Source organism: Neoarius graeffei, chromosome 1 (assembly GCF_027579695.1).
Source record: "Neoarius graeffei isolate fNeoGra1 chromosome 1, fNeoGra1.pri, whole genome shotgun sequence".
Classification (NCBI taxonomy): domain Eukaryota; kingdom Metazoa; phylum Chordata; class Actinopteri; order Siluriformes; family Ariidae; genus Neoarius; species Neoarius graeffei.
In genome coordinates this window covers 89,601,844-89,625,438 of record NC_083569.1, presented here as the reverse complement: position 1 = coordinate 89,625,438, position 23,595 = coordinate 89,601,844, and the positions used below count along the sequence as shown (strand labels likewise).

Here is a 23,595-nt window from a genome sequence, read left to right as displayed (position 1 = left end):
AGATTATGAGATTTATATTTTTCTTCTTTCATTACATTCTCCTTTTTTAGGGAAAATCTGCTGATGGGAATTAACTTACTTTTGTTATTTTAAATATTTGTACTTTGTTTTTAAGTTTTGCTCTGTAGTGTAAATATTATTCACATAATTATTTTATTGTTTTTTTCATCTCATTGTATTTGTTGAAAATAATTGCTGCCAGCTGAAACATATTAATGACCTCAGTAATTATCCAGTCAAAGGCTCTTAAGCATTTACTAATTTAAATCCAAACTGTGACTTTTTTTTGTCCTGGTAGTGTATTTGATGATTTTCTATCATATTGTGCAGCAGTAAGGCACTGTGTGATATTAAACGTGGTAGTCATTGTGCTGAACTCGCACTAACACTGACTCAGTAGTGTTTTATCAACCCCTTCCCCTCAGTACCCAGGACTTATAGAGACACAGTTTAACATGGTGAAGGTTCATGAGAAGGTGCAGATCGGGGCAGAGGGCAGAAATTACAGCTCCTTCTCATGTTTAGTGAAATGAATGCTACCAGATTATGGGCAGCTCAGGTCATGTATACAGATTTGGACAATAGGAAGTAAACAGGAAGGAGGTTTATGGAGTAAAATCAGAGTCAGCAGAACCTGATATTATACTACATCATTTTATTACAACCTGAATTCTTGAAACCATAATTTCTGCAACCTTGAATTTCTTCACCTACAGTGCCTTGAAAAAGTATTCATACCCCTTGAACTTTTTCACATTTTTCCACCTTACAACCACAAACTTAAGTTTTTTATTGAGATTGTATGTGATAGACCAACACAGAGTAGCACATAATTGTGAAGTGAAACGAAAATGATAAATAGTCTTCAAAATCTTAAACAAATAAAAATCTGAAAAATGTGGTGTGCATTAGTATTCAGCTCCCTGTACTCTGATACCTCTAAATACAATCCAGTGCAATCAATTGCCTTCAGAAGTCATCTAATTAGTTAATAGAGTCCTACTGTGTGTAATTTACTCTCAGCATAAATACACTTGTTCTGTGAAGGCCTCAGTGGTTTGTTAGAGAACACTGAAGAACAAACAGCATCATGAAGACTAAAGAACTCGCCAGACAGGTCAGGGATAAAGTTCTGGAGAAGTTTAAAGCAGGGTTAAGTTATAAAAAAATATCCCAAGCTCTGAACATCTCAAGAAGCACTGTTCAATCCATCATTCAAAAATGGAAAAAGTATGGCACAACTGCAAACCTACCAAGACATGGCCGTCCATCTAAACTGACAGAGCGAACAAGGAGAGCACTGGTCAGAGAAGCAGCCAAGAGGCCCATGATCACTCTGGAGGAGCTGCAGAAATCCACAGCTCAGGTGGGAGAATCTGTGCACAGGACAACTATAAGTCGTACACTCCACAAATCTGGCCTTTTTGGAAGAGTGGCAAGAAGTAAGCCATTGTTGAAAGACAGGCATAAGAAGTCCCGTTTGCAATTTGCCAGAAGCCATGTAGGGGACACAGCAAACATGTGGAAGAAGGTGCTTGAGACCAAAGTTGAACTTTTTGGCCTAAATGCAAAGCGCTATGTGTGGTGGAAAACTAACACTGCTCATCACCCTGCACACACCATCCCCACTGTGAAACATGGTGGTGGCAGCATCATGCTATGAGGATGCTTTTCTTCAGCAGGGACAGGGAAGCTGGTCAGAGTTGATGGGAAGATGGATGGAGCTAAATACAGGGCAATCCTGGAAGAAAACCTGTTGAAGGCTGCAAAAGACTTGAGACTGGGAAGGCGATTCGCCTTCCAGCAAGACAATGACCCTAAACATACAGCCAGAGCTACAATGGAATGGTTTAGATCAAAGAATATTCATGTGTTAGAATGGCCCAGTCAAAGTCCAGACCTAAATCCCATTGAACATCTGTGGCAAGACTTGAAAATTACTGTTCACAGACGCTCTCCATCCAATCTGGCTGAGCTTGAGCTATTTTGCAAAGAAGAATGGGCAAAAATTTCAGTGTCTAGATGTGCAAAGCTGGTAGAGACATACCACAAAAGACTTGCAGCTGTAATTGCAGCAAAAGGTGGCTCTACAAAGTATTGACGCAGGGGGGCTGAATACTAATGCACATCACATTTTTCAGATTTTTATTTGTTTAAAATTTTGAAGACCATTTATCATTTTCATTTCACTTCACAATTATGTGCTACTCTGTGTTGGTCTATCACATAAAATCTCAATAAAAAACTTTTAAGTTCGTGGTTGTAAGGTGGAAAAATGTGAAAAAGTTCAAGGGGTATGAATACGTTTTCAAGGCACTCTAAATTTTCCGTGTCTGAATTTCACATTTCACAGAATTTCAGTTATTCCATGAAATCAAGTTGTACATGAGTTGATTGCCGATGAGACGTGTTGCACTGAGTTGGCTATAAGCAATGTACGAAGAGATTGAGTGGAATAAATGTTTTATTCTATCCACATTCACTGGATTTTGAGAAACAGAGCATTTTTATTTTTTGCAAATTCGATAAATAAAAACTTTACACAAAACTGTCAGTGACTGCGCAAGCCCATGTTTGAAGGCTGCCATGGACTACAATTCCCAAGCACCACAGAACTCTCCCTCTCCCGACTATTGATTGGGAGCACACCTGTTCCACATCTAAGCTCTGTATATAAATACGCCAAACACTCCAGCACATTATGAAGTATCATTCTGTGTCTGCATAATGGATCATTGTGGCAGCGGGGGTGTGGTCAAGCGCCGGTCTGTGACAGGAGGGCGGAGTCAGGGAAGGTAAGTGGCAGAATCACATCACCTGAGAGCAATTAACCTGTGTTTGTGTGTCTTCCCAGTGACTGCGCCCTATATCAGGAGGGAGAGCGAGAGCAGAAGGAGCTCAGCCCTGAACCAGACGCCGGTTGTGTGTGTGTGTCTGTGTGAGTGACTAATGTTAGACTGAAAAGTGTGGCAATAAAGCCAGATTATAAAACCTGATCTCTGTCCTGCCATCCTCTGTGCTCCACCCACACGTAGGGAGTCTTACAGTGGTGCCGAAACCCGGGACAGTGGAGCACCAAACCAGCAGCCCCATGGAATCCTCCCCGTTCGCCGATCTGGTCCACGCCCTCGCTACGGCTCAGCAAAGCCAGCACCAGGCACTCGTCACGCTCCGAAAGGAGCAGGAGCAGCGCTTCGAAGCCCTGGTGCTGGCCCAGCAGGAAGATTGCGAGGCGTTCCGGCATCTCCTCGCGTCGGCGGGGTCCACCAGCGCTCCGGCCGCAGGCCCGTCTCCCCTCGTTGTCACCAAGATGGGCCCGCAGGACGACCCCGAGGCATTCATCACGTTGTTTGAACAGGTCGCCGAAGCCTCGGGGTGGCCGATGGAGCAGCGCGTGGCGCGCCTCCTCCCCCTGCTCACGGGAGAGGCACAGCTGGCCGCGCTACAGCTCCCCGCCGACCGCTGGCTGGCCTATGCGGACCTCCGCCGGGCCGTCCTCCAGCGCGTGGGGCGCACACCGGAGCAACAGCGCCAGCGCTTCCGCTCGCTGCGACTGGAGGAAGTCGGCCGGCCGTTCGCGTTCGGCCAGCAGCTCCGGGACGCCTGCTGGCGGTGGCTGAGGGCCAACAATCGCGACGCCGAGGGAATCGTCGACCAGGTGGTACTGGAACAGTTCGTTGCCCGCTTACCAGCCGGAACCGCGGAGTGGGTCCAGTGCCACCGCCCGGCGTCGCTGGATCAGGCAGTCGAGCTGGCGGAGGATCATCTGGCGGCTGTCCCAGCGGCAGGACAGCAGATGGCACCGTCTCTTCTCTCCTCTTCTCTCTCTCTCCCTCTCCTCCTGTGTCCCGTCCTCGCCCCATTCCCCCACCGCGGAGGCGGGGGCCGGCACCACCCCAGCCGGCCCGCCGCACCCGCAGTGCCCTCCCGTTTCTCCCTTCTGTGTCTGTCTCTCCCCCACCTCAGGTGAGTGAGCCCCAGGTCACCGGTGCAGAGGGAAAGCCCGGGCCGGTTTGCTGGCGCTGCGGGGAGCCGGGCCACCTTCATCAGCAGCGCACAGCAATGGAAGTGGGCGCGGTGGTTCGGATCCCCGACGCGCCAGAGGCCGCCCTCGATCGGGCCGGAGCGTATCGCATACCGGTGAGTATCCAAGGGGCTACACATCAGGCGTTGGTGGATTCTGGTTGTAATCAAACCTCAATTCGCCAAAGCCTGGTTCAAAACGAGGCATTGGGGGGAGCACAATTGGTGAAGGTGTTATGTGTGCACGGGGATGTTCACCGCTACCCTTTAGTGTCGGTCCACATTATTTTCAGAGGGGAAAAATTTATAGTGAAGGCGGCGGTTAATCCTCGCCTTACCCACTCGTTAATTTTGGGGATGGATTGGCCGGGATTTCGGGGTTTAATGACACGCCTAGTAGAGAGTGGGTCCTGCCATTTGACAGGGGGAGGTCCCGGTGTCGCTTTGGCGGGAGCAGCTGTCACAGAGCCGTCTACGTCATCTCCGCGTCAGAGTGAGGAGCCACCGGCTCCTCCTCTCTCTATTGGGGAATCCCTCGCGGATTTCCCATTAGAGCAGTCGCGAGACGAGACTCTACGGCATGCGTTTGACCAAGTGAGAGTAATCGATGGTCAAACGCTCCAGCCGAACGCCACCCCGACCTTCCCCTACTTCGCGATTATGAAGGATAGATTATACCGAGTGACGCAGGACACTCAAACTAAAGAGCGAGTCACGCAGCTTTTAATTCCGAAAAGCCGCCGGGAATTGGTATTCCAGGCAGCTCACTTTAATCCCATGGCCGGACACTTGGGGCAGGATAAAACACTAGCCCGAATAATGGCCCAATTCTATTGGCCGGGGATTCGTGGTGATGTCCGTAGGTGGTGTACGGCATGCCGCGAATGCCAGTTAGTAAACCCAGCGGCCATTCCAAAAGCGCCTTTGCGCCCCCTTCAGTTAATCGAGACCCCGTTTGAGAGAATTGGGATGGATCTCGTCGGGCCATTAGATCAGTCAGCACGAGGGTACCGCTTTATATTAGTTCTGGTGGACTATGCAACGCGATACCCGGAAGCCGTGCCTCTGCGCAATATCTCAGCACGCAGTATTGCAGAGGCACTCTTCTGCGTCATCTCCCGAGTTGGAATCCCGAAGGAGATTCTGACTGATCAAGGCACTACGTTTATGTCACGAACACTGCGCGAACTGTATGGGTTATTGGGGATTAAACCGATCCGCACCAGCGTGTATCACCCACAAACGGACGGTTTAGTAGAACGATTCAACCGCACCCTCAAAAATATTATTAAGAAATTCGTAAGTGAGGATGCACGTAATTGGGATAAGTGGCTCGAACCCTTGCTGTTCTCAGTGCGAGAGGTCCCCCAAGCCTCAACGGGGTTCTCCCCATTCGAATTATTATATGGGCGTAAGCCGCGCGGCATCCTGGACGTGCTGCAGGAAAATTGGGAGGAGGGACCTTCACAAAGTAAGAACGAAATTCAGTACGTTATGGACCTGCGTGCAAAACTCCACACGCTCACCCACCTAACTCAGGAGAATTTGCGGCAGGCCCAGGAATGGTAAGCCCGCCTGTACAACAAGGGTACACGCCTTAGAGAGTTCACTCCGGGAGATAAGGTACTCGTTCTGTTGCCCACGTCGAGCTCCAAATTGATCGCCAAGTGGCAAGGACCCTTTGAGGTCACACGGCGAGTCGGGGACGTCGACTATGAGGTGAGGCGAACAGACAGGGGTGGGGCGCTACAGATCTACCACCTCAATCTGCTGAAACTCTGGAACGAGGAGGTCCCCGTGGCGTTGGTGTCGGTAGTTCCAGAGAAGGCGGAGCTGGGGCCGGAGGTCCAAAAAGGGACATTGGCATCACGTACCTCTCCGGTCCCCTGTGGAGACCACCTCTCCCCGACCCAGCTCATGGAGGTCGCCCAGTTGCAGGTCAAGTTTTCGGATGTGTTCTCGCCCCTGCCTGGTCGCACTAACCTCATAGAACACCACATAGAGACGCCCCCGGGGGTGGTAGTGTGTAGCTGCCCTTACAGACTACCCGAACACAAAAAAAAGGTGGTTCGGGAAGAACTTCAGGCCTTGCTCGAAATGGGCATCGTCGAGGAGTCCCACAGTGACTGGAGCAGCCCGGTGGTCTTGGTTCCCAAGGCCGACGGCTCGGTCCGCTTCTGTGTGGACTATAGAAAAGTCAACGCGGCGTCTAAATTCGACGCGTACCCGATGCCTCGTATTGATGAGCTGCTCGATCGACTAGGCACGGCTCGCTTTTACTCGACACTGGATTTAACGAAGGGATATTGGCAGATCCCCTTGACTCCATTATCCCGGGAGAAAACGACCTTTTCCACACCGTTTGGCTTACACCAGTTCGTCACACTTCCGTTTGGGCTGTTTGGGGTGCCCGCTACGTTTCAGCGGCTGATGGACAGGGTCCTCCGGCCCCACGCCACCTATGCGGCCGCGTATTTGGACGATATTATCATTTATAGTAATGACTGGCAGCGGCACCTGCAACACCTGAGGGCCGTCCTTTGGTCGCTGAGGCAGGCGGGACTCACTGCCAACCCGAAGAAGTGTGCGATTGGGCTGGTGGAAGTACGGTATCTGGGCTTCCACTTGGGCAACGGGCAGGTGCGTCCCCAAATTAATAAGACCGCAGCGATTGCGGCCTGCCCGAGGCCCAAGACCAAAAAGGGGGTGAGACAGTTCCTGGGGCTGGCTGGCTATTATCGCAGGTTTATACCTAATTATTCGGACGTCACCAGCCCACTGACTGATCTCACTAAAAAGGGGGCACCAGATCCGGTCCAGTGGACGGAGCAGTGCCAGCGGGCTTTCTCAGAGGTAAAGGCTGCACTGTGTGGGGGGCCACTTCTACACTCACCTGACTTTTCTCTCCCCTTTATGTTGCAGACTGATGCGTCGGACAGAGGGCTGGGGGCAGTTTTGTCCCAGGAGGTGGAGGGGGAGGACCGCCCTGTCCTGTATATCAGCAGGAAGCTGTCGGTGCGTGAGGGGCGCTACAGCACCATAGAGAGTGTCTGGCCATCAAGTGGGCGGTTCTCGCCCTCCGGTACTACCTGCTGGGGCGCCCTTTCACCCTCTGTTCGGACCACGCGCCCCTCCAGTGGCTCCACCGCATGAAAGATGCCAACGCGCGTTGGTATCTGGCACTCCAACCCTTTAATTTCAAGGTGGTCCACAGGCCGGGGGCGCAGATGGTCGTGGCGGACTTCCTCTCCCGTCAAGGGGGGGGGAGTCGGCTGCAGGCCGGACGGCCGCCCGGCCTGAGTCGGGCGGTGGGGGTATGTGGCAGCGGGGGCGTGGTCAAGCGCCGGTCTATGACAGGAGGGCGGAGTCAGGGAAGGTAAGTGGCAGAATCACGTCACCTGAGAGCAATTAACCTGTGTTTGTGTGTCTTCCCAGTGACTGCGCCCTATATCAGGAGGGAGAGCGAGAGCAGAAGGAGCTCAGCCCTGAACCAGACGCCGGTTGTGTGTGTGTGTCTGTGCGAGTGACTAATGTTAGACTGAAAAGTGTGGCAATAAAGCCAGATTATAAAACCTGATCTCTGTCCTGCCGTCCTCTGTGCTCCACCCACACGTAGGGAGTCTTACAATCATACTGAGTCTTTGTTATTTTGACCTGATTCCAAGTTATTCTGACCCCTGCTACATTAATCACTCGGCTCTGACACCGTTGTTTATCTCTGACATCTCGTTTGCTCATCGATCAACCCTTAGCGCGAACCTGACTCTGATTCTCATCTCAAGATTTGGATTTGTTTACCAGTTTGCAACGCACCCGCTCTCCCCTGCATTTGCATCCATAAGAGCCTGCACTCTGACAAAAACGTCTGACAAAATAATTTCTGCTAAGAATGTAAACAAACCAGTGAAATGATAGTAGCAATTTGTGAAAAATGCTGTAATAATAATTCTTGAAAAACAAGAAAAGATATGTTATTACCATCAAATACTTTTATTCCATATGTTGTTGTGCCGGTGGTTTTTTTTTTGTATTTTTGGGGTTTTGTTTTTATTTCGTCCTTGGTTGGATCAGCAACATGCTCCACCAATTTGTTTTTCTCTACTCATGGTATATGAGCTGATATCCTAGTCGTAGAGTAGCCAATCAGAGCGCGCGATTGCTTCAGTTTCAGATTCAGTTCAGTTTCTACTGACTCTGATTTCACTCCATCGAGGGTTCTGTAAGAAGAGTAGAGACACAAACACATCACTCACAATTCATTAAATGAGTTGTCTTCTATTGGAGTCATAACTGACCTGTAACATCATGTTCCACTGTGTGAAGTGTGCTTCATCATTTAACAAATATAGAACATCAGAGGACACTTACAGTTCATAACCGCAATCTGATGTGTTGTTCATTTACTTTATCACTATATTACACTGCTTCATCTATTTATACTTTTATATAGAATTTACACAGAATACTCAAATCAATTTTTATGTGTTTTAACCTCAGAGCTTCAAGATGAGAAGAGATTCACAGGTGAGAATAAATTTTTTGTGCTTTAAAATCATACTGAATAGTTAATCAAATGTAAGATAATAAAGCTCTGTAAAAGGTCTAGATTTCTTTCTGTAAAAAGAAATGCTGTGTGTATGTGTGTGTGTGTGTGTGTGTGTGTGTCTGAAAGGAATTACAGTACATACACACATTACTGATATGAATTATTTTTAAATTTAATAGCTAATATGAATATGCATGTGATGTGACGTACATCACATAACCAATTTTTCTCACTTTTTTCCACTTAAAATTTGCAATTAAAATAATTTAAAGACATATAAATCATATCTTGTCGTAACTTGTGTGCTGGAGGCGACATTTTGTTCAGGACTCCTTCTCATTGGAGCTGAACGGATGGTACACACCCACCAGCGACAACAGTAGTGCTCGCTCCAGGCCCACAAGAGACAAACTAAAAATGACATGAGTGACTTGTCATATGTGAACACAGGGTTAGTGCTCTTATTGTGAAGTATCGAGGAGCAACAACAGCTTGACCACGAAGTGACAGTCCACACAGACTCCCAGAGCAGGGCCGCTGAGTGCTGAAGCACGGAGTGCAGAAAAACCCTCTGCTGCATCACTCACTACAGAGATCCAAACTGCCTCTGGAAGTTCAACCTCAATACCAAGAAAGCTGGCACACTGTGTAAAGTATAAATAAAAACAGAATGTGAAGATTTGCAAATCATGGAAACCCTATATTTCATTGAAAATAGAGCGGCAGCTACAATTATCGACACCTTAACAATCTTTTTGCCGCTGCAAAAGTAGAAAAGACTTTCAATACATAAATTGTGCATGAATAATTACTCAAACTTCCACTGGAAAAAAATTAGTTGATTCCCAATTATTTAGCATATGAGATCACGTGACACCATTCCACAATTATCGACACCTTTGTCCACAGTTATTGACACCGTTCCACAATTATCGACATCCAGATGATTATTTATAAAAAAAAATCAGTATGTGGTATTAACAGAACATAGTTTTTATTTAAAATTAGTTTTACATAGACTTATATTTAGTGCAAAATATCATTTATATAAATATATGGATGTCAGTGCTTTGCGTAAATGAGGAAGTAATTCTAATGTTTGTAAACAAATGAACTGACAATGTTGAACCTGTCAGAAAATCTTTTTGTTCCACTTTCTCAGTATTTTTGTAGATCACAGTTTGTTAATCATTCGTTGTTGTTTGTATTAATTTCTAGTTTTGTAGTTTACCAATAAATGTCAACAGGCAATTGACAGTGTAACCACATGGACATCCAGGTCAAAGGTCGCATGTCATTCCTCAAACTAAAACTTTATATATAAAATATCTACTGATATTATAATATGTAGTAAATATTTACAACCAACTGCAAAAAAATATTTTCTGAATGGAATAGAAAAATCTGAATATTTCAAGCATGTAATTTTTTATATGTTAGGAATTTAATTCTGCTCTAATTCTATTTATTGCAGTCAGATTCCAAATACTCTATAAACATTCCATTCTGTTATCAATCAGAAAAAAAATGTATTATAAGTCGCAGCACTTTTATATTTTTTTAAGTACTTCATCTACTTCAACAATGTTACACAAAGATCGATCCATAACACTTGTACATGTCACTTAATTCCACAGGGTGTCGATAATGGTGGACACCGGTGAAAGTGATCACTATTATCGACACCTCATGTGACTTCTCAAACACATGTTTAGATACAAAATAGCGACTGTCAAATGAAAGAGTAAGAAACAAAGTAGGTTTCGACAAGGAGATCATGAAATATCAGTGAATTTGATCAGTAAAAACATGTCTATGATCTTTCCACCATGCTTACCTGCGATGATAACGTCCAGGGTTTCCTCAAATTGCTGATCATGCTAAAAAATTCCATCTCAGGTAACGAGCTGTGTCATCAGATGATAAGATCATAGGGTGAGGGAGGTCTTCCCGGTTGATTAATTAACCAACAATAACTGTTGGAACTGAAACTCACCTTTGTAAAATTGTTTTTTTTTTATTGGTAAATCTGAAAAGGTGTTGATAACTATGGACTGTCAATAATTGTAGCCACCGCTTTAGTACAAAGACAACATATCAAATGTTGAAACTGAAAAATTTTATTGTTTTGTGAAAAATATATGGTCATGTTGAATTTGATGTCAGCAACATGTTTCGGAAAAGTTGGGACAGGGGCAACAAAAGACTGAAAAAGTTGTATAATGCTTAAAAAACCTAATTTGGTTAATTGGCAACAGGTCAGTAATGTGATTGGGTATAAAAAGAGCATCCCAGGGAGGTGGAGATTCTCAGAAGTAAAGATGGGGAGGGGTTCACCGCTCTGTGAAAGACTGCATGGGCAAATAGTGCAACAACTTCAGAATAATGTTCCTCAATATAAAATTGCAACGAATTTGGGGATCACATCATCTATGGTACATAATAATATTTAAAGATTCAGAGAATCTGGAGAAATCTCTGTATGCAAGAGACAAGGCTGAAAACTGACATTGGATGTCTGTGATCTTCAGGTCCTCAGGAGATGCTGCATTAAAAGCAGACACGTGTCTGTAGTGGAAATCACTGTATGGGCTCAGGAACACTTCACAAAACCATCGCCTGTGAAAACAGTTCATTACTGCATCCACAAATGCAAGTTAAAACCAGATATAAATAATATCCAGAAACACCGCCACCTTCTCTGGGCCCGAGCTCTTTTATGATGGTCTGAGGCGAAGTGGAAAATTGTCCTGAGGTCTGATGAATCAAAAGTAGAAATTCTTTTTCTCCGTCATCTAGACTAAAGAGGAGAGAAACCATCCGGCTTATCATCAGTACACAGTTCGAAAGCCAGCATGTGTGATGGTATGAGGGTGCATTAGTGCACGTGACAATGGGTAGCTTGTACATCTGGGAAGGCATCATTAATGATGAATGATATATACACGTTGCAGAGCAATATGCTGCCATCCAGACAAAATCTTTTTCAGGGAAGGCCTTCCTTCTTTCAGCAAGACAATGACAAACTGCTTTCTGCACAAATTAAAACTGCATGGCTCTGTAGTAAAAGAGTTTGGGTGCTAAACTGGCCTGCCTGCAGTTCAGACCTGTCTCCCATTGAAAACATTTGCCACATTATGAAGCACAAAATATGACAAAGGAGGCCCTGAAATGTTGAACAACTTAAATTGTATGTCAGGCAAGAATGGGGCAACATTTCTCTTTCAATACTACAGCACTTGGTCTCCTCAGTTCCCAAACATTTACAGAGTGTTGTTAAAAGTAGAGGTGATGTAACACAGCGGTAAACATGCCCTGTCCCAACTTTCTTTGAAATGTGTTGCTGACATCAAATTCAAAATGAGCATATTTTTCAAAAAACAACAGAATTTCTCAGTTTCAACATTTGATAGGTTGTCTTTGTACTATTTTCAATGAAATATAGGGTTTCCAAGATTTCGTAAATTATTGCATCCTTTTTTTATTTATGTTTTACACAACGTCCCAACTTTTTGGAATTGGGGTTGTAACATCAGCACATGAAATGTGCATCAGGAGCTTCATGAAATAGGTTCCCCCCCCCCCCCCCCCCTTTAGATTTGCAGAGATGTCTCTTGCCAATTCTGTGTTTTGTAATCCCACAAAAAGGGGTTTACAATCGCATCTAATTGTTTAAAGAATGAGTTGGCAAGAGACACTGGGATATTCTGAAATAAATACAATAATTGGGGTAGGAATACCATTTTAATAGCATTAACTCTGCCCAGTAGTGATATTGGAAGAGTCCTCCAAAATTGTATTTTCGACTGTAGTTCAGACAGTAATGGAGGAAAATTTGCGTTGAATAACATTGTGGTGTTTCGTAATTTGGATTCCCAAATATGTAAATTTGTCCAGTGATATTTTGAGAGGGAGAGTCTGTAACCAAGAGGCATCTCGCATATGTATTGGCATTAGTTCGCTCTTATTCCAATTTATCCTATACCCAGAGAAGGTCCCAAATAGATTGATTTTCTCTAAAATTTTTGCAATAGTGGCTTCCGGCTGAGTAATATACAAAAGCACATCAGCAGCATATAACGATATTTTATTTATTGATTTTTCTGATATATGACCATAAATTAAAGGGTCTGAACGAATGCTCTCAGCAAGAGGTTCAATTACAAGGGCGAAGATCAAGGGAGACAAAGGGCAACCTTGTCTTGTGCCTCTGTGTAGATTGAAACGAGGAGATATTTGATTTGTGAGGATTTGCGCCGAAGGGCTGTTATATAGGAGCTTGACCATTGAAATGAATTTTTGACCGCATTTAAATCTTTTCAAAGTTTCGAACAGGTAAGGCCATTCGACTTGGTCGAATGCCTTTTCTGCATCGAGTGACAGAATGGCAAGCTCTTCTTTCTATCAGTGGAATATATTATGTTGAATAGCCGTCTGAGATTGAAAAAAGACTTTCTATTTGGTATAAAACCAGTCTGATCTGGGTGTATTAATTTATTTAAAAGAGGGCTCACTCTATTGGCCAAGATTTTAGAAAACAACTTTCCATCCAGATTTAGTAGGGAGATGGGACGATAAGAGCCGACGACTTCTGGGTCTTTAGCTTTTTTATATATGTTATAACTGCTTCTGTTAGCGTTGGAGGTAAAACACCGTCATTGTTGGCTTGGGTGAACACCTTATGTAAATACGGACAGAGAATTTCGCTGAACTTTTTATACAGCTCCCCTGGGAGGCCATCAGGGCCAGAGGCTTTGTTACTTTTAAGTGACATGATGGCCCTTTGAATTTCCTCAACAGAAATTTGAGTCCAGGTGGGCTGACTCTTCATCTAATTGAGAGAGGTTGCAACCATATAAGAATTCTTGCATAGCAGCATAGTCTAAATTTTTACTGGATGTATATAAATTTTTGTAAAATTGTAAAAATCGGTCATTAATATCTTTGGGTTTCATCAAAACATCCCCTTTGGTTGACTTAATTTTATGTATTATATGGTCATTTTCTTGCTTTCCAAGTTGCCGCGCTAAAAGTCTGTGTGGTTTGTCACTAAACTCAAAATATTTCTGTCTGATGTATAAAAAGGACTTACTAACTTTTGCTGAGAGTATCTTGTTGTATTCATATTTTAGGGATGATATCCTTTTATGTAGATCACCAGACGGTGTCCTAGCATTCTCTTTGTCTAGTATATTAATTTGCTGCTCTATTTCCACTAATCTGGCCCTATTCTTCTTTTTTCTGTATGCTTCAAATGAAATAGCAGAGCCTCTAAGGAAGGCTTTAAACGCCTCCCATAGTATAGCAGGGGAAGTCTCTGTGTTGTCATTAGTTTCAAAATAAAGAGATATTTGAGCTTTTAGATATTCACAGAACTCCTTTTCGGTTAGTAAGATAGGATTTAATCTCCAGGTCCATTGTGGTCTCACCATATTCTGAATAGCCAGGGTGCAAGTGAGAGGGCTGTGAACTGAGATCACTATATTATGATATTTTGCATTTGTAGCATATGGCATCAATTTTGCATCAATGAGGAAATAATCTATCCTGGTGTATGAGTTATGTGTCACTGAATAATAAGAATATTCTCTACCAGTAGGGTTTGCAATTCTCCAAATATCAGTCATGTTAGTATTATTAATGAAAGTATTAAGAAAGACACATGAATTGCTTTTATCTATTCTACGTGTAGAGGACCTGTCTAAGTATGGGTCCAGGATGCAATTGAAATCCCCTGCAATAATAAGATTTGTCTGGGATATATCTGGTATTAGAGAAAACACTTTTTTAAAGAATGAAGGGCTGTCTACATTGGGTGCATATATGTTCAGTAAAGTGAGGGGCGTAGAGTATATTTCACCGGTTACAATCAAAAAGCGTCCTTCCTTATCAGATATTGTGGTTGCGTGAATAAAGGGAGTATTCTTCCGTATCATAATTGCTGTACCCCTAGCTCTAGCATTGAATGATGAATGAAATATGCGTCCTATCCATTTACACTGCAGCCTGGCATGAGAGTCATTTTTCAAATGTGTCTCCTGTAAAAATATTATGTCTGGTGTTAACGATTTGAGATGAGCAAAAACCCTCCCTCTTTTGATTGGGCCATTAAGACCACGTACATTCCAGCTGGCTAATGTAAGACCTCCTCTTCCCCCGTCATGTATACCATCCTGTGTTTGCATCACTGGATTATCTGCCATAGCAAAATTTGATGTTCAAATAATTGTGGAACACTATCTGGTTCAGACAAACAGCCATATATACTAGCAAATCTATTACTATTTCACACAATAACAACATATTTTCTTGAGTGTAGAATTACACTTGAGAATAAACAGAGTGAGTAGAGAGAGAAACAGGAAGAATAAGAAAATGAGTGAGAGTAAAAAAGACAAAACAGAAAAACAAGACGATAACATGCCCTGCCCCCTCCCATCACCCCACCATCCCCCCACCCCACACACACATATACACACACCTAAGCTTATCTCCCTACCCATACGCTGCAGGTAAAACAGTGTTTGTGATCCCTAAAGAGCCACCCGCTCAAACTCCCGCCGAACTTTATCACATATCAAAAATTATTCACTGTGGCAAATTGCCCCATGAAGTTAACGTTTGAAATGTATCGGAGCATTAAAGCCAATGAATGGGGAAGGACATTAGACTGCTACTGTATTAACACCTGTATTAAAACCACTGCCTTAAAAGAGAAACACTAAATCGAACTGTAGCAGCATTGGCAGTAACAGTTATGGCCCTTTTCCACTACCCTTTTTCAGCTCACTTCAGCTCGCTTCAGCTCACTTCAGCCCGACACGGCTCGCGTTTCGACTACCAAAAACCAGCACGACTCAGCTCGTTTCAGCCCTGCTTAGCCCCTAAAACTCGCACCGTTTTGGAGTGGGGCTGAAGCGAGCCAAGCCGTGCCGAGTGAGGCTGGGGGCGTGAGCAGACACTCCCCTGTGCACTGATTGGTGAGGAGGCGTGTCCTCACATGCCCACACACGCCCCGCGAGCGCGCTGGGATCTGTAAACACCGCAAACCCGGAAGAAGAATAATTACGAATTACGAGAATTTCTGAAGCCTTATGCGCCTCGCCTCATCTATACGCTCTTGCCAGTATCTGTCCGCGTTGTCGGTGACAACAAGCCACAGCACCAAGACCAGCAACACTAACGACACCATGTCCTCCATGTTTATTGTTTACTATCCGGGTCGTGAGACTACCGCTTAAAAGGTCACTGAATCAGTGACATACAGAGCATCGTGGACGAGTTCGCGGAGCGCAAGGCTCGTTGTATGCCCTTCAAATAATGCGCGCAGTAGGCTATTGATGTTTTATTATGAGCCATGTACAGTATGTCGCCTAATGTTTTTTTGTTTCTGAGTTACATGTTCGTTTGAAGGACTTAATGTACAAAATAACATAGTTGCACCCCGTAGTGTTGAAATTGGTAAACACAGTGCATTCAGTGAGGTTTGCACCGCCCTCCTTTTATTTCTGACTCTTCCTGTCACCGTTGCAACCTCTGAGCGCTCATTCGTATGCCCTTCAAATAATGTGCGCAGTATAGGCTATTGATGTTTTATTATGAGCCATGTACAGTATCCTAATGTTTTTTGTTTCTGAGTTACATGTTCGTTTGAAGGACTTGATGTACTAAATAACATAGTTGCACCCGGTAGTGTTGAAATTGGTAAACACCGCAGTTGCGGACATTTTGTAGCCTAAAATGATGTTATTATAAGCTTTAATAAAGGGCCTGGTCATTTGCCCCGCCCCCGGCCCGGCTCTGACTTGTTCCGCCACTGTCACTGATGTCACTGTTTGCACTGCTTAACGACATCACGTGACGTCCACCCACTTTCGCTAACTCCACCCAATGTGTCCACCCACTTCCAGCCAGCACGGTTCAGCGCGGTTGTAGTCGAAATGCAACTCCAACAGCCCCACTCAGCTCGACTCAGCTCGACTCAGCACGGCACGGCTCAGCCGCGTTTGTAGTGGAAAAGCGGCATTACAGGCCTCAATTTCCTTTTCTTATCCCCCCCCCCCAGTATTAGGCTATTTGAACAAGTATCAACCTACCCCAAATATCAGAGGAAAAAGGCAAAAACAAAAATAAACAGAAAAGTCTAGCCATTTAGGCTACATTTGCCACAATACAAAAAATACTGTTTCCTTGGGGTAGGTAGGTTATACAGCTTTAAATGCTGCATGAGTAAAACTCAGTCCCACATTCACATTCAGACCTCTGTTTGGGCAATATTCTTCTTCACGTAGGCCATCGCTTTGACTGCATCCGTGAACTCCCTCTCCTCTCCATTGTGCGTAATGCGCAGCTTGGCTGGGAAGATTATGCCATACCGGACACTCTGGTGGTTGCGCAACAGTTTCCTCACGTTGTTGAACGCTGCCCTGGCTTTGGCGACGCTTGCGGCGTAATCCGGAAAGATGGCAATTGTCTCCCCGTTGAATCGGATTGGGGTATGGGTGCGGGCACGTTTAAGCACCTCTACACAGTCCTGATAGTAGTGGAGCTTAGCAACTATGGTGCGCGGTTTCCCATCTGATCTCTTCGGAGCCGAGCTCCTGTGTGAGCGGTCCACGAGCACGTCCTTATCCAAATGTAACGCTTCTCTCAGCAGATTTGAGACCGATGTTGTGGAGCATGATCCATTCGTCTCTGCCACCCCCAGGATTCTGATGTTGCACCTCCTTAATCTTCCTTCCATATCCTCACATTTCTCCCGAAGCCCCTTCACCTCTGCTTTCAGGTCGGATACCGTAGTCTGCAAAGCTGTCACCTCGTCTGAGCACGTATTCAACCCGCCTTCCATCTCCTTAATTGTAGCCTTCATTGTGTCGAGTTCAGAGTGAATCGCTATAGTGTTTTTTATCTCCCCTCTGACGGTTTGTAACTCGCTTTTAAGAAAATTGAAGTCTTCTGCAAGTGCATTTTTCACTTCTGATTTTATCACTTGCGCAATGTCCGCCTTCAACGAGAGGAGAATATCTTTTTTCAGGGCTTCAGCGTCCATCTTCGCGGTTTGTTCTGATTGAAGTGGAGTCGCGGCCGGCGTGTCAGTGGAACTTGAGGTCAGGGCCATGTCGGGCCTCGTGCTGCTCGACGGTCTGTACGAATATTTACGCAAGTCGTATGGTTTTGAGGCCATCAACCTAAATCTAAACTGTGGTTTTAACCTTAACAGATGCTTGGAGTCAATTTCACAGTGTTTTGTAATGTAAGGCGAACCTTAATTCGAAATAAAACAAAATTTCGGCAGGAGCTCAAACCACATACATCCTATTCCATTGCTCACTCAATAGCGCCCCCTACGATAGGGTTTTTAACCTGTCCATTTGACACAAAGCTCCGCTGAATGTTTGTTCTTTCCCCCATTTTCCCTTCTAAGATTAGAAATATCTCTAGATTTTTTCCCAGATGATGAATTACTTTTGGTAAATTAAAAAATTTGATGTCTTTGTTTCATTCAGAACATATCCAAAAATGCAGCAAAACCTTCCCATACCAATCAGTAGCAATTAACTCGGCTGAATGAAGCACTACAAGCATGCCCCGTCATGGCGGTGTAGTTACGGTTGGTATGGGGTCATGTGATGGTTCAAAGCCTCCATAGATGACTTGCAACGACATGATCAAAATGTGCTACGTCATGAGCATCCACCATGATGGTGGATATACAAAGCATCTGACTTTGTGAAACTTTTTGGGAACCCCCCCCCCAATTTGTGAAGAACTGTAAAAACAGAAATTAGACACAAAATATTTGGGAAAAAGCATATATTATTTGCCTCTGCACTCCACAATTTTAAATTTGTACTCAATCCATTGTCACGTGGTTAAAGTGCACATCCTCAGATTTTAATAAAGGGTATTTTTATCCTCCTGAGTTTTACCATGTGGACATTACAGCACTCAGAATTCATTGTGCTGCTGCCATCAGCAGTTCCATCATCAGTGAAGATGAGTGAGCCAGTACCTGAGGCAGCCATACAGGCCCATGTTTCACAGATGAGGTGGTGTGCTTTGGATCTTGGACAGTCCCTTTTCACCTCCACACTCTGCTCTTGCTATCACTCTAATACAAGCTAGAGTGGTGCTTGAAAGTTTGTGAACCCTTTAGAATTTTCTATATTTCTGCAAAAATATGGTCTAAAACAGCATCAGATTTTCACACAAGCCCTAAAAGTAGATAAAGAGAACCCAGTTAAACAAAGGAGACAAAAATACTATACTTGGTCATTTATTTATTGAGGAAAATGATCCAATATTACATATCTGTGAGTGGCAAAAGTATGTGAACCTTTGCTTTCAGTATCTGGTGTGACCCCCTTGTGCAGCAATAACTGCAACTAAACGTTTCCGGTAACTGTTGATCAGTCCTGCACACCGGCTTGGAGGAATTTTAGCCCATTCCTCCGTACAGAACAGCTTCAACTCTGGGATGTTGGTGGGTTTCCTCACCTGAACTGCTTACTTCAGGTCCTTCCACAACATTTTGATTGGATTAAGGTCAGGACTTTGACTTGGCCATTCCAAAACATTTAACTTTATTCTTCTTTATCCATTCTTTGGTAGAACGACTTGTGTGCTTCGGGTCATTGTCTTGCTGCATGACCCACTTTCTCTTGAGATTCAGTTCATGGACAGATGTCCTGACATTTTCCTTTAGAATTCACTGGTATAATTCAGAATTCATTGTTCCATCAATGATGACAAGCTGTCCTGGCCCAGATGCAGCAAAACAGGCCCAAATCATGATACTACCACCACCATGTTTCACAGATAGGATAAGGTTCTTATGCTGGAATGCAGTGTTTCCCTTTCTCCAAACATAACGCTTCTCATTTAAACCAAAATGTTCTATTTTGGTCTCAGATGTCAACAAAACATTTTTCCAATAGCCTTCGGGTTTGTCCATGTGATCTTTAGCAAACTGCAGATGAGCAGCAATGTTCTTTTTGGAGAGCAGTGGCATTCTCCTTGCAACCCTGCCATGCACACCATTGTTGTTCAGTGTTCTCCTGATGGTGGACTCATGAACATTAACATCAGCTAATGTGAGAGAGGCCTTCAGTTGCTTAGAAGTTACCCTGGGGTCCTTTGTGACTTTGACGACTATTACACGCCTTGCTCTTGGAATGATCTTTGCTGGTCGACCACTCCTGGGGAGGGTAACAATGGTCTTGAATTTCCTCCATTTGTACACAATCAGTCTGACTGTGGATTGGTGGAGTCCAAACTCTTTAGAGATGGTTTTGTAACCTTTTCCAGCCTGATGAGCATCAACAACGCTTTTTCTGAGGTCCTCAGAAATCTCCTTTGTGCGTGCCATGATACACTTCCACAAACATGTGTTGTGAAGATCAGACTTTGATAGATCCCTGTTCTTTAAATAAAACAGGGTGCCCACTCACACCTGATTGTCATTCCACTGATTGAAAACACCTGACTCTAATTTCACCTTCAAATTAACTGCTAATCCTAGAAGTTCACATACAACCCCGATTCCAAAAAAGTTGGGACAAAGTACAAATTGTAAATAAAAATGGAATACAATGATGTGGAAGTTTCAAAATTCCATATTTTATTCAGAATAGAACATAGATGACATATCAAATGTTTAAACTGAGAAAATTTATCATTTAAAGAGAAAAATTAGGTGATTTTAAATTTCATGACAACAACACATCTCAAAAAAGTTGGGACAAGGCCATGTTTACCACTGTGAGACATCCCCTTTTCTCTTTACAAGAGTCTGTAAACGTCTGGGGACCGAGGAGACAAGTTGCTCAAGTTTAGGGATAGGAATATTAACCCATTCTTGTCTAATGTAGGATTCTAGTTGCTCAACTGTCTTAGGTCTTTTTTGTCGTATCTTCCGTTTTATGATGTGCTAAATGTTTTCTGTGGGTGAAAGATCTGGACTGCAGGCTGGCCAGTTCAGTACCCGGACCCTTCTTCTACACAGCCATGATGCTGTAATTGATGCAGTATGTGGTTTGCCATTGTCATGTTGGAAAATGCAAGGTCTTCCCTGAAAGAGATGTCGTCTGGATGGGAGCATATGTTGCTCTAGAACCTGGATATACCTTTCAGCATTGATGGTGTCTTTCCAGATGTGTAAGCTGCCCATGCCACACACACTAATGCAACCCCATACCATCAGAGATGCAGGCTTCTGAACTGAGTGCTGATGATAACTTGGGTCGTCCTTCTCCTCTTTAGTCCAAATGACATGGCGTCCCTGATTTCCATAAAGAACTTCAAATTTTGATTTGTCTGACCACAGAACAGCTTTCCACTTTGCCACAGTCCATTTTAAATGAGCCTTGGCCCAGTGAAGACGTCTGCGCTTCTGGATCATGTTTAGATACAGCTTCTTCTTTGAACTATAGCATTTTAGCTGGCAACGGCGGATGGCACGGTGAATTGTGTTCACAGATAATGTTCTCTGGAAATATTCCTGAGCCCATTTTGTGATTTCCAATACAGAAGCATGCCTGTATGTGATGTAGTGCCATCTAAGGGCCCGAAGATCACGGCACCCAGTATGGTTTTCCGGCCTTGACCCTTACGCACAGAGATTCTTCCAGATTCTCTGAATCTTTTGATGATATTATGCACTGTAGATGATGATATGTTCAAACTCTTTGCAATTTTACACTGTCGAACTCCTTTCTGATATTGCTCCACTATTTGTCGGCGCAGAATTAGGGGGATTGGTGATCCTCTTCCCATCTTTACTTCTGAGAGCCGGTGCCACTCCAAGATGCTCTTTTTATACCCAGTCATGTTAATGACCTATTGCCAATTGACCTAATGAGTTGAAATTTGGTCCTCCAGCTGTTCCTTTTTTGTACCTTTAACTTTTCCAGCCTCTTATTGCCCCTGTCCCAACTTTTTTGAGATGTGTTGCTGTCATGAAATTTCAAATGAGCCAATATTTGGCACGAAATTTCAAAATGTCTCACTTTCGACATTTGATATGTTGTCGATGTTCTATTGTGAATACAATATCAGTTTTTGAGATTTGTAAATTATTGCATTCCATTTTTATTTACAATTTGTACTTTGTCCCAACTTTTTTGGAATTGGGGTTGTATTTTTGCCACTCACAGATATGTACAGTGGGGTAAAAAAGTATTTAGTCAGCCACCAATTGTGCAAGTTCTCCCACTTAAAGGTCCCATGGCATGGTGGTTTGTTGATGCTTTAAACGGGATCGTGGAGGCTTCCGGATGTTATATCTGCAGCCTTTCTCGAAATGAACCCTCGGAACGTAGATATAGTCTCCTGGAAGAAAGCCCCATTTCAGCGCTTTTCCCAGTGCGTCGTTTTGCTAATGAGAAGCAGGAGGCAGGGAAGGGTAGAGGGTGTGGGCGTGCCATGGGGGAGAGGCTGCCATCTGCCTCCCAAGCCGGCGAAGAGCGCTCCTTGTCGGGCACGGCCAGGTGGGCGAATGCCCTGGTCCGTCCGCCCTGTCTAAAAAAAAATGGTACAACTCGAGCCCATGGTAAAACTGGGACTTTGTCGTTTTTTTTTCAGCCTGAGGCCCATGGTAAAACTGAGCAGTTTTAAATACCGCGCGCTGACGTCATTAAGGTGCGACGCGAGGAAATAAAATAAATTCAACAAATGTTTGGGTTTTTACTGAACAAACAAATAAAATGAATGAGTGACTTAAAAAGAATGTGGGTGTCTTTGTAAAAACTGCTTTGATTGGCTATTATAACAGAGGTAGCGCAGAGTACCTGGCTAACTGCAGGAAGCGGTTAACTGCACAGATAATGTAGCCATTGCTAGGCTAATGCACCGATTTTAAAACACGGCAAAACGACCAGTTATACACTTACTTGTTTGGTGTTTGTTGCTGATGCAGCAGGGATGCTTGGCACAGACCCAGGCTTCAGTGACAGTTGATGTGCAAAACCTGCCCTGTACTGTCCCAAGTTGTGGAAACATTCCTCAGGAAAATGCTTCTGACAAACATACACCATCTTAGGTAGACTCCACGGCGTATTATTGAAGTAAATAAAATTAAGCCACTGCGTCTTCAGGGGCTCTCCCGTCGGCAGTAAAAACAGACTCTTTCTGTGTTGTCACATCCATGTATAGCGCAATTTCCATGTTGTGTCTTCTATGGGCTCCTCACTACAAAATGTAGTCATGTGTTCTGCACATGCGCAGTAGGCTTCGCGCATGCGCAGTAGGCTTGGTAGGACAAACTGCAACTTTTGAGTTGGGCGGGCAATCCATACGGTGGGTGGGAATCCAGAGGGGGGGTCGTGGGGATCATCTCCCTTGCTGACGTCGGCAAGGGAAGAGCTTCTCAACGCGCCGTTTTGACATGCCATTCTCAAATGTTGGGCCTAGTTTGGTTTACACATTATGAAATTTCTAGCCACTGGGGTGACTTAAGAAGGTCAGAGGAACTCATTTTAACGTTAAAAAACCTCAGAAAGTGAAAATTTCATGCCATGGGCTCTTTAAAAAAAGATGAGAGGCCAGTAATTTTCATCATAAGTACACTTCAACTATGAGAGACAGAATGGGGGGAAAGAATCCAGGAAATCACATTGTAGGATTTTTAATGAATTAATTGGTAAATTCCTCAGTAAAATAAGTATTTGGTCACCTACAAACAAGCAAGATTTCTGGCTCTCACAGACCTGTAACAACTTCTTTAAGAGGCTCCTCTGTCCTCCACTCGTTACCTGTATTAATGGCACCTGTTTGAACTCGTTATCAGTATAAAAGACACTTGTCCACAACCTCAAACAGTCACACTCCAAACTCCACTATGGCCAAGACCAAAGAGCTGTCAAAGGACACCAGAAACAAAATTGTAGACCTGAATCTGCAATAGGTAAGCAGCTTGGTGTGAAGAAATCAACTGTGGGAGCAATTATTAGAAAATGGAAGACATACAAGACCACTGATAATCTCCCTCGATCTGGGGCTCCATGCAAGATCTCACCCCGTGGGGTCAA

General features: G+C 44.2%; 1 protein-coding gene across 1 annotated transcript in view; it reads left to right on the top strand.

Annotated features, from left to right (window-relative positions):
* Positions 1-13,742, top strand: part of LOC132885429 (butyrophilin subfamily 1 member A1-like) — a 59,986-nt gene extending 46,244 nt beyond the window's left edge. Inside the window, exons 8-9 of the mRNA XM_060920094.1 lie at positions 8,521-8,547; positions 13,723-13,742. Of these exons, the coding sequence (XP_060776077.1) occupies positions 8,521-8,547; positions 13,723-13,742 (47 nt within the window). The remainder of the gene's footprint in view (positions 1-8,520; positions 8,548-13,722) is intronic.
* Positions 13,743-23,595: the final 9,853 nt, after the last annotated feature.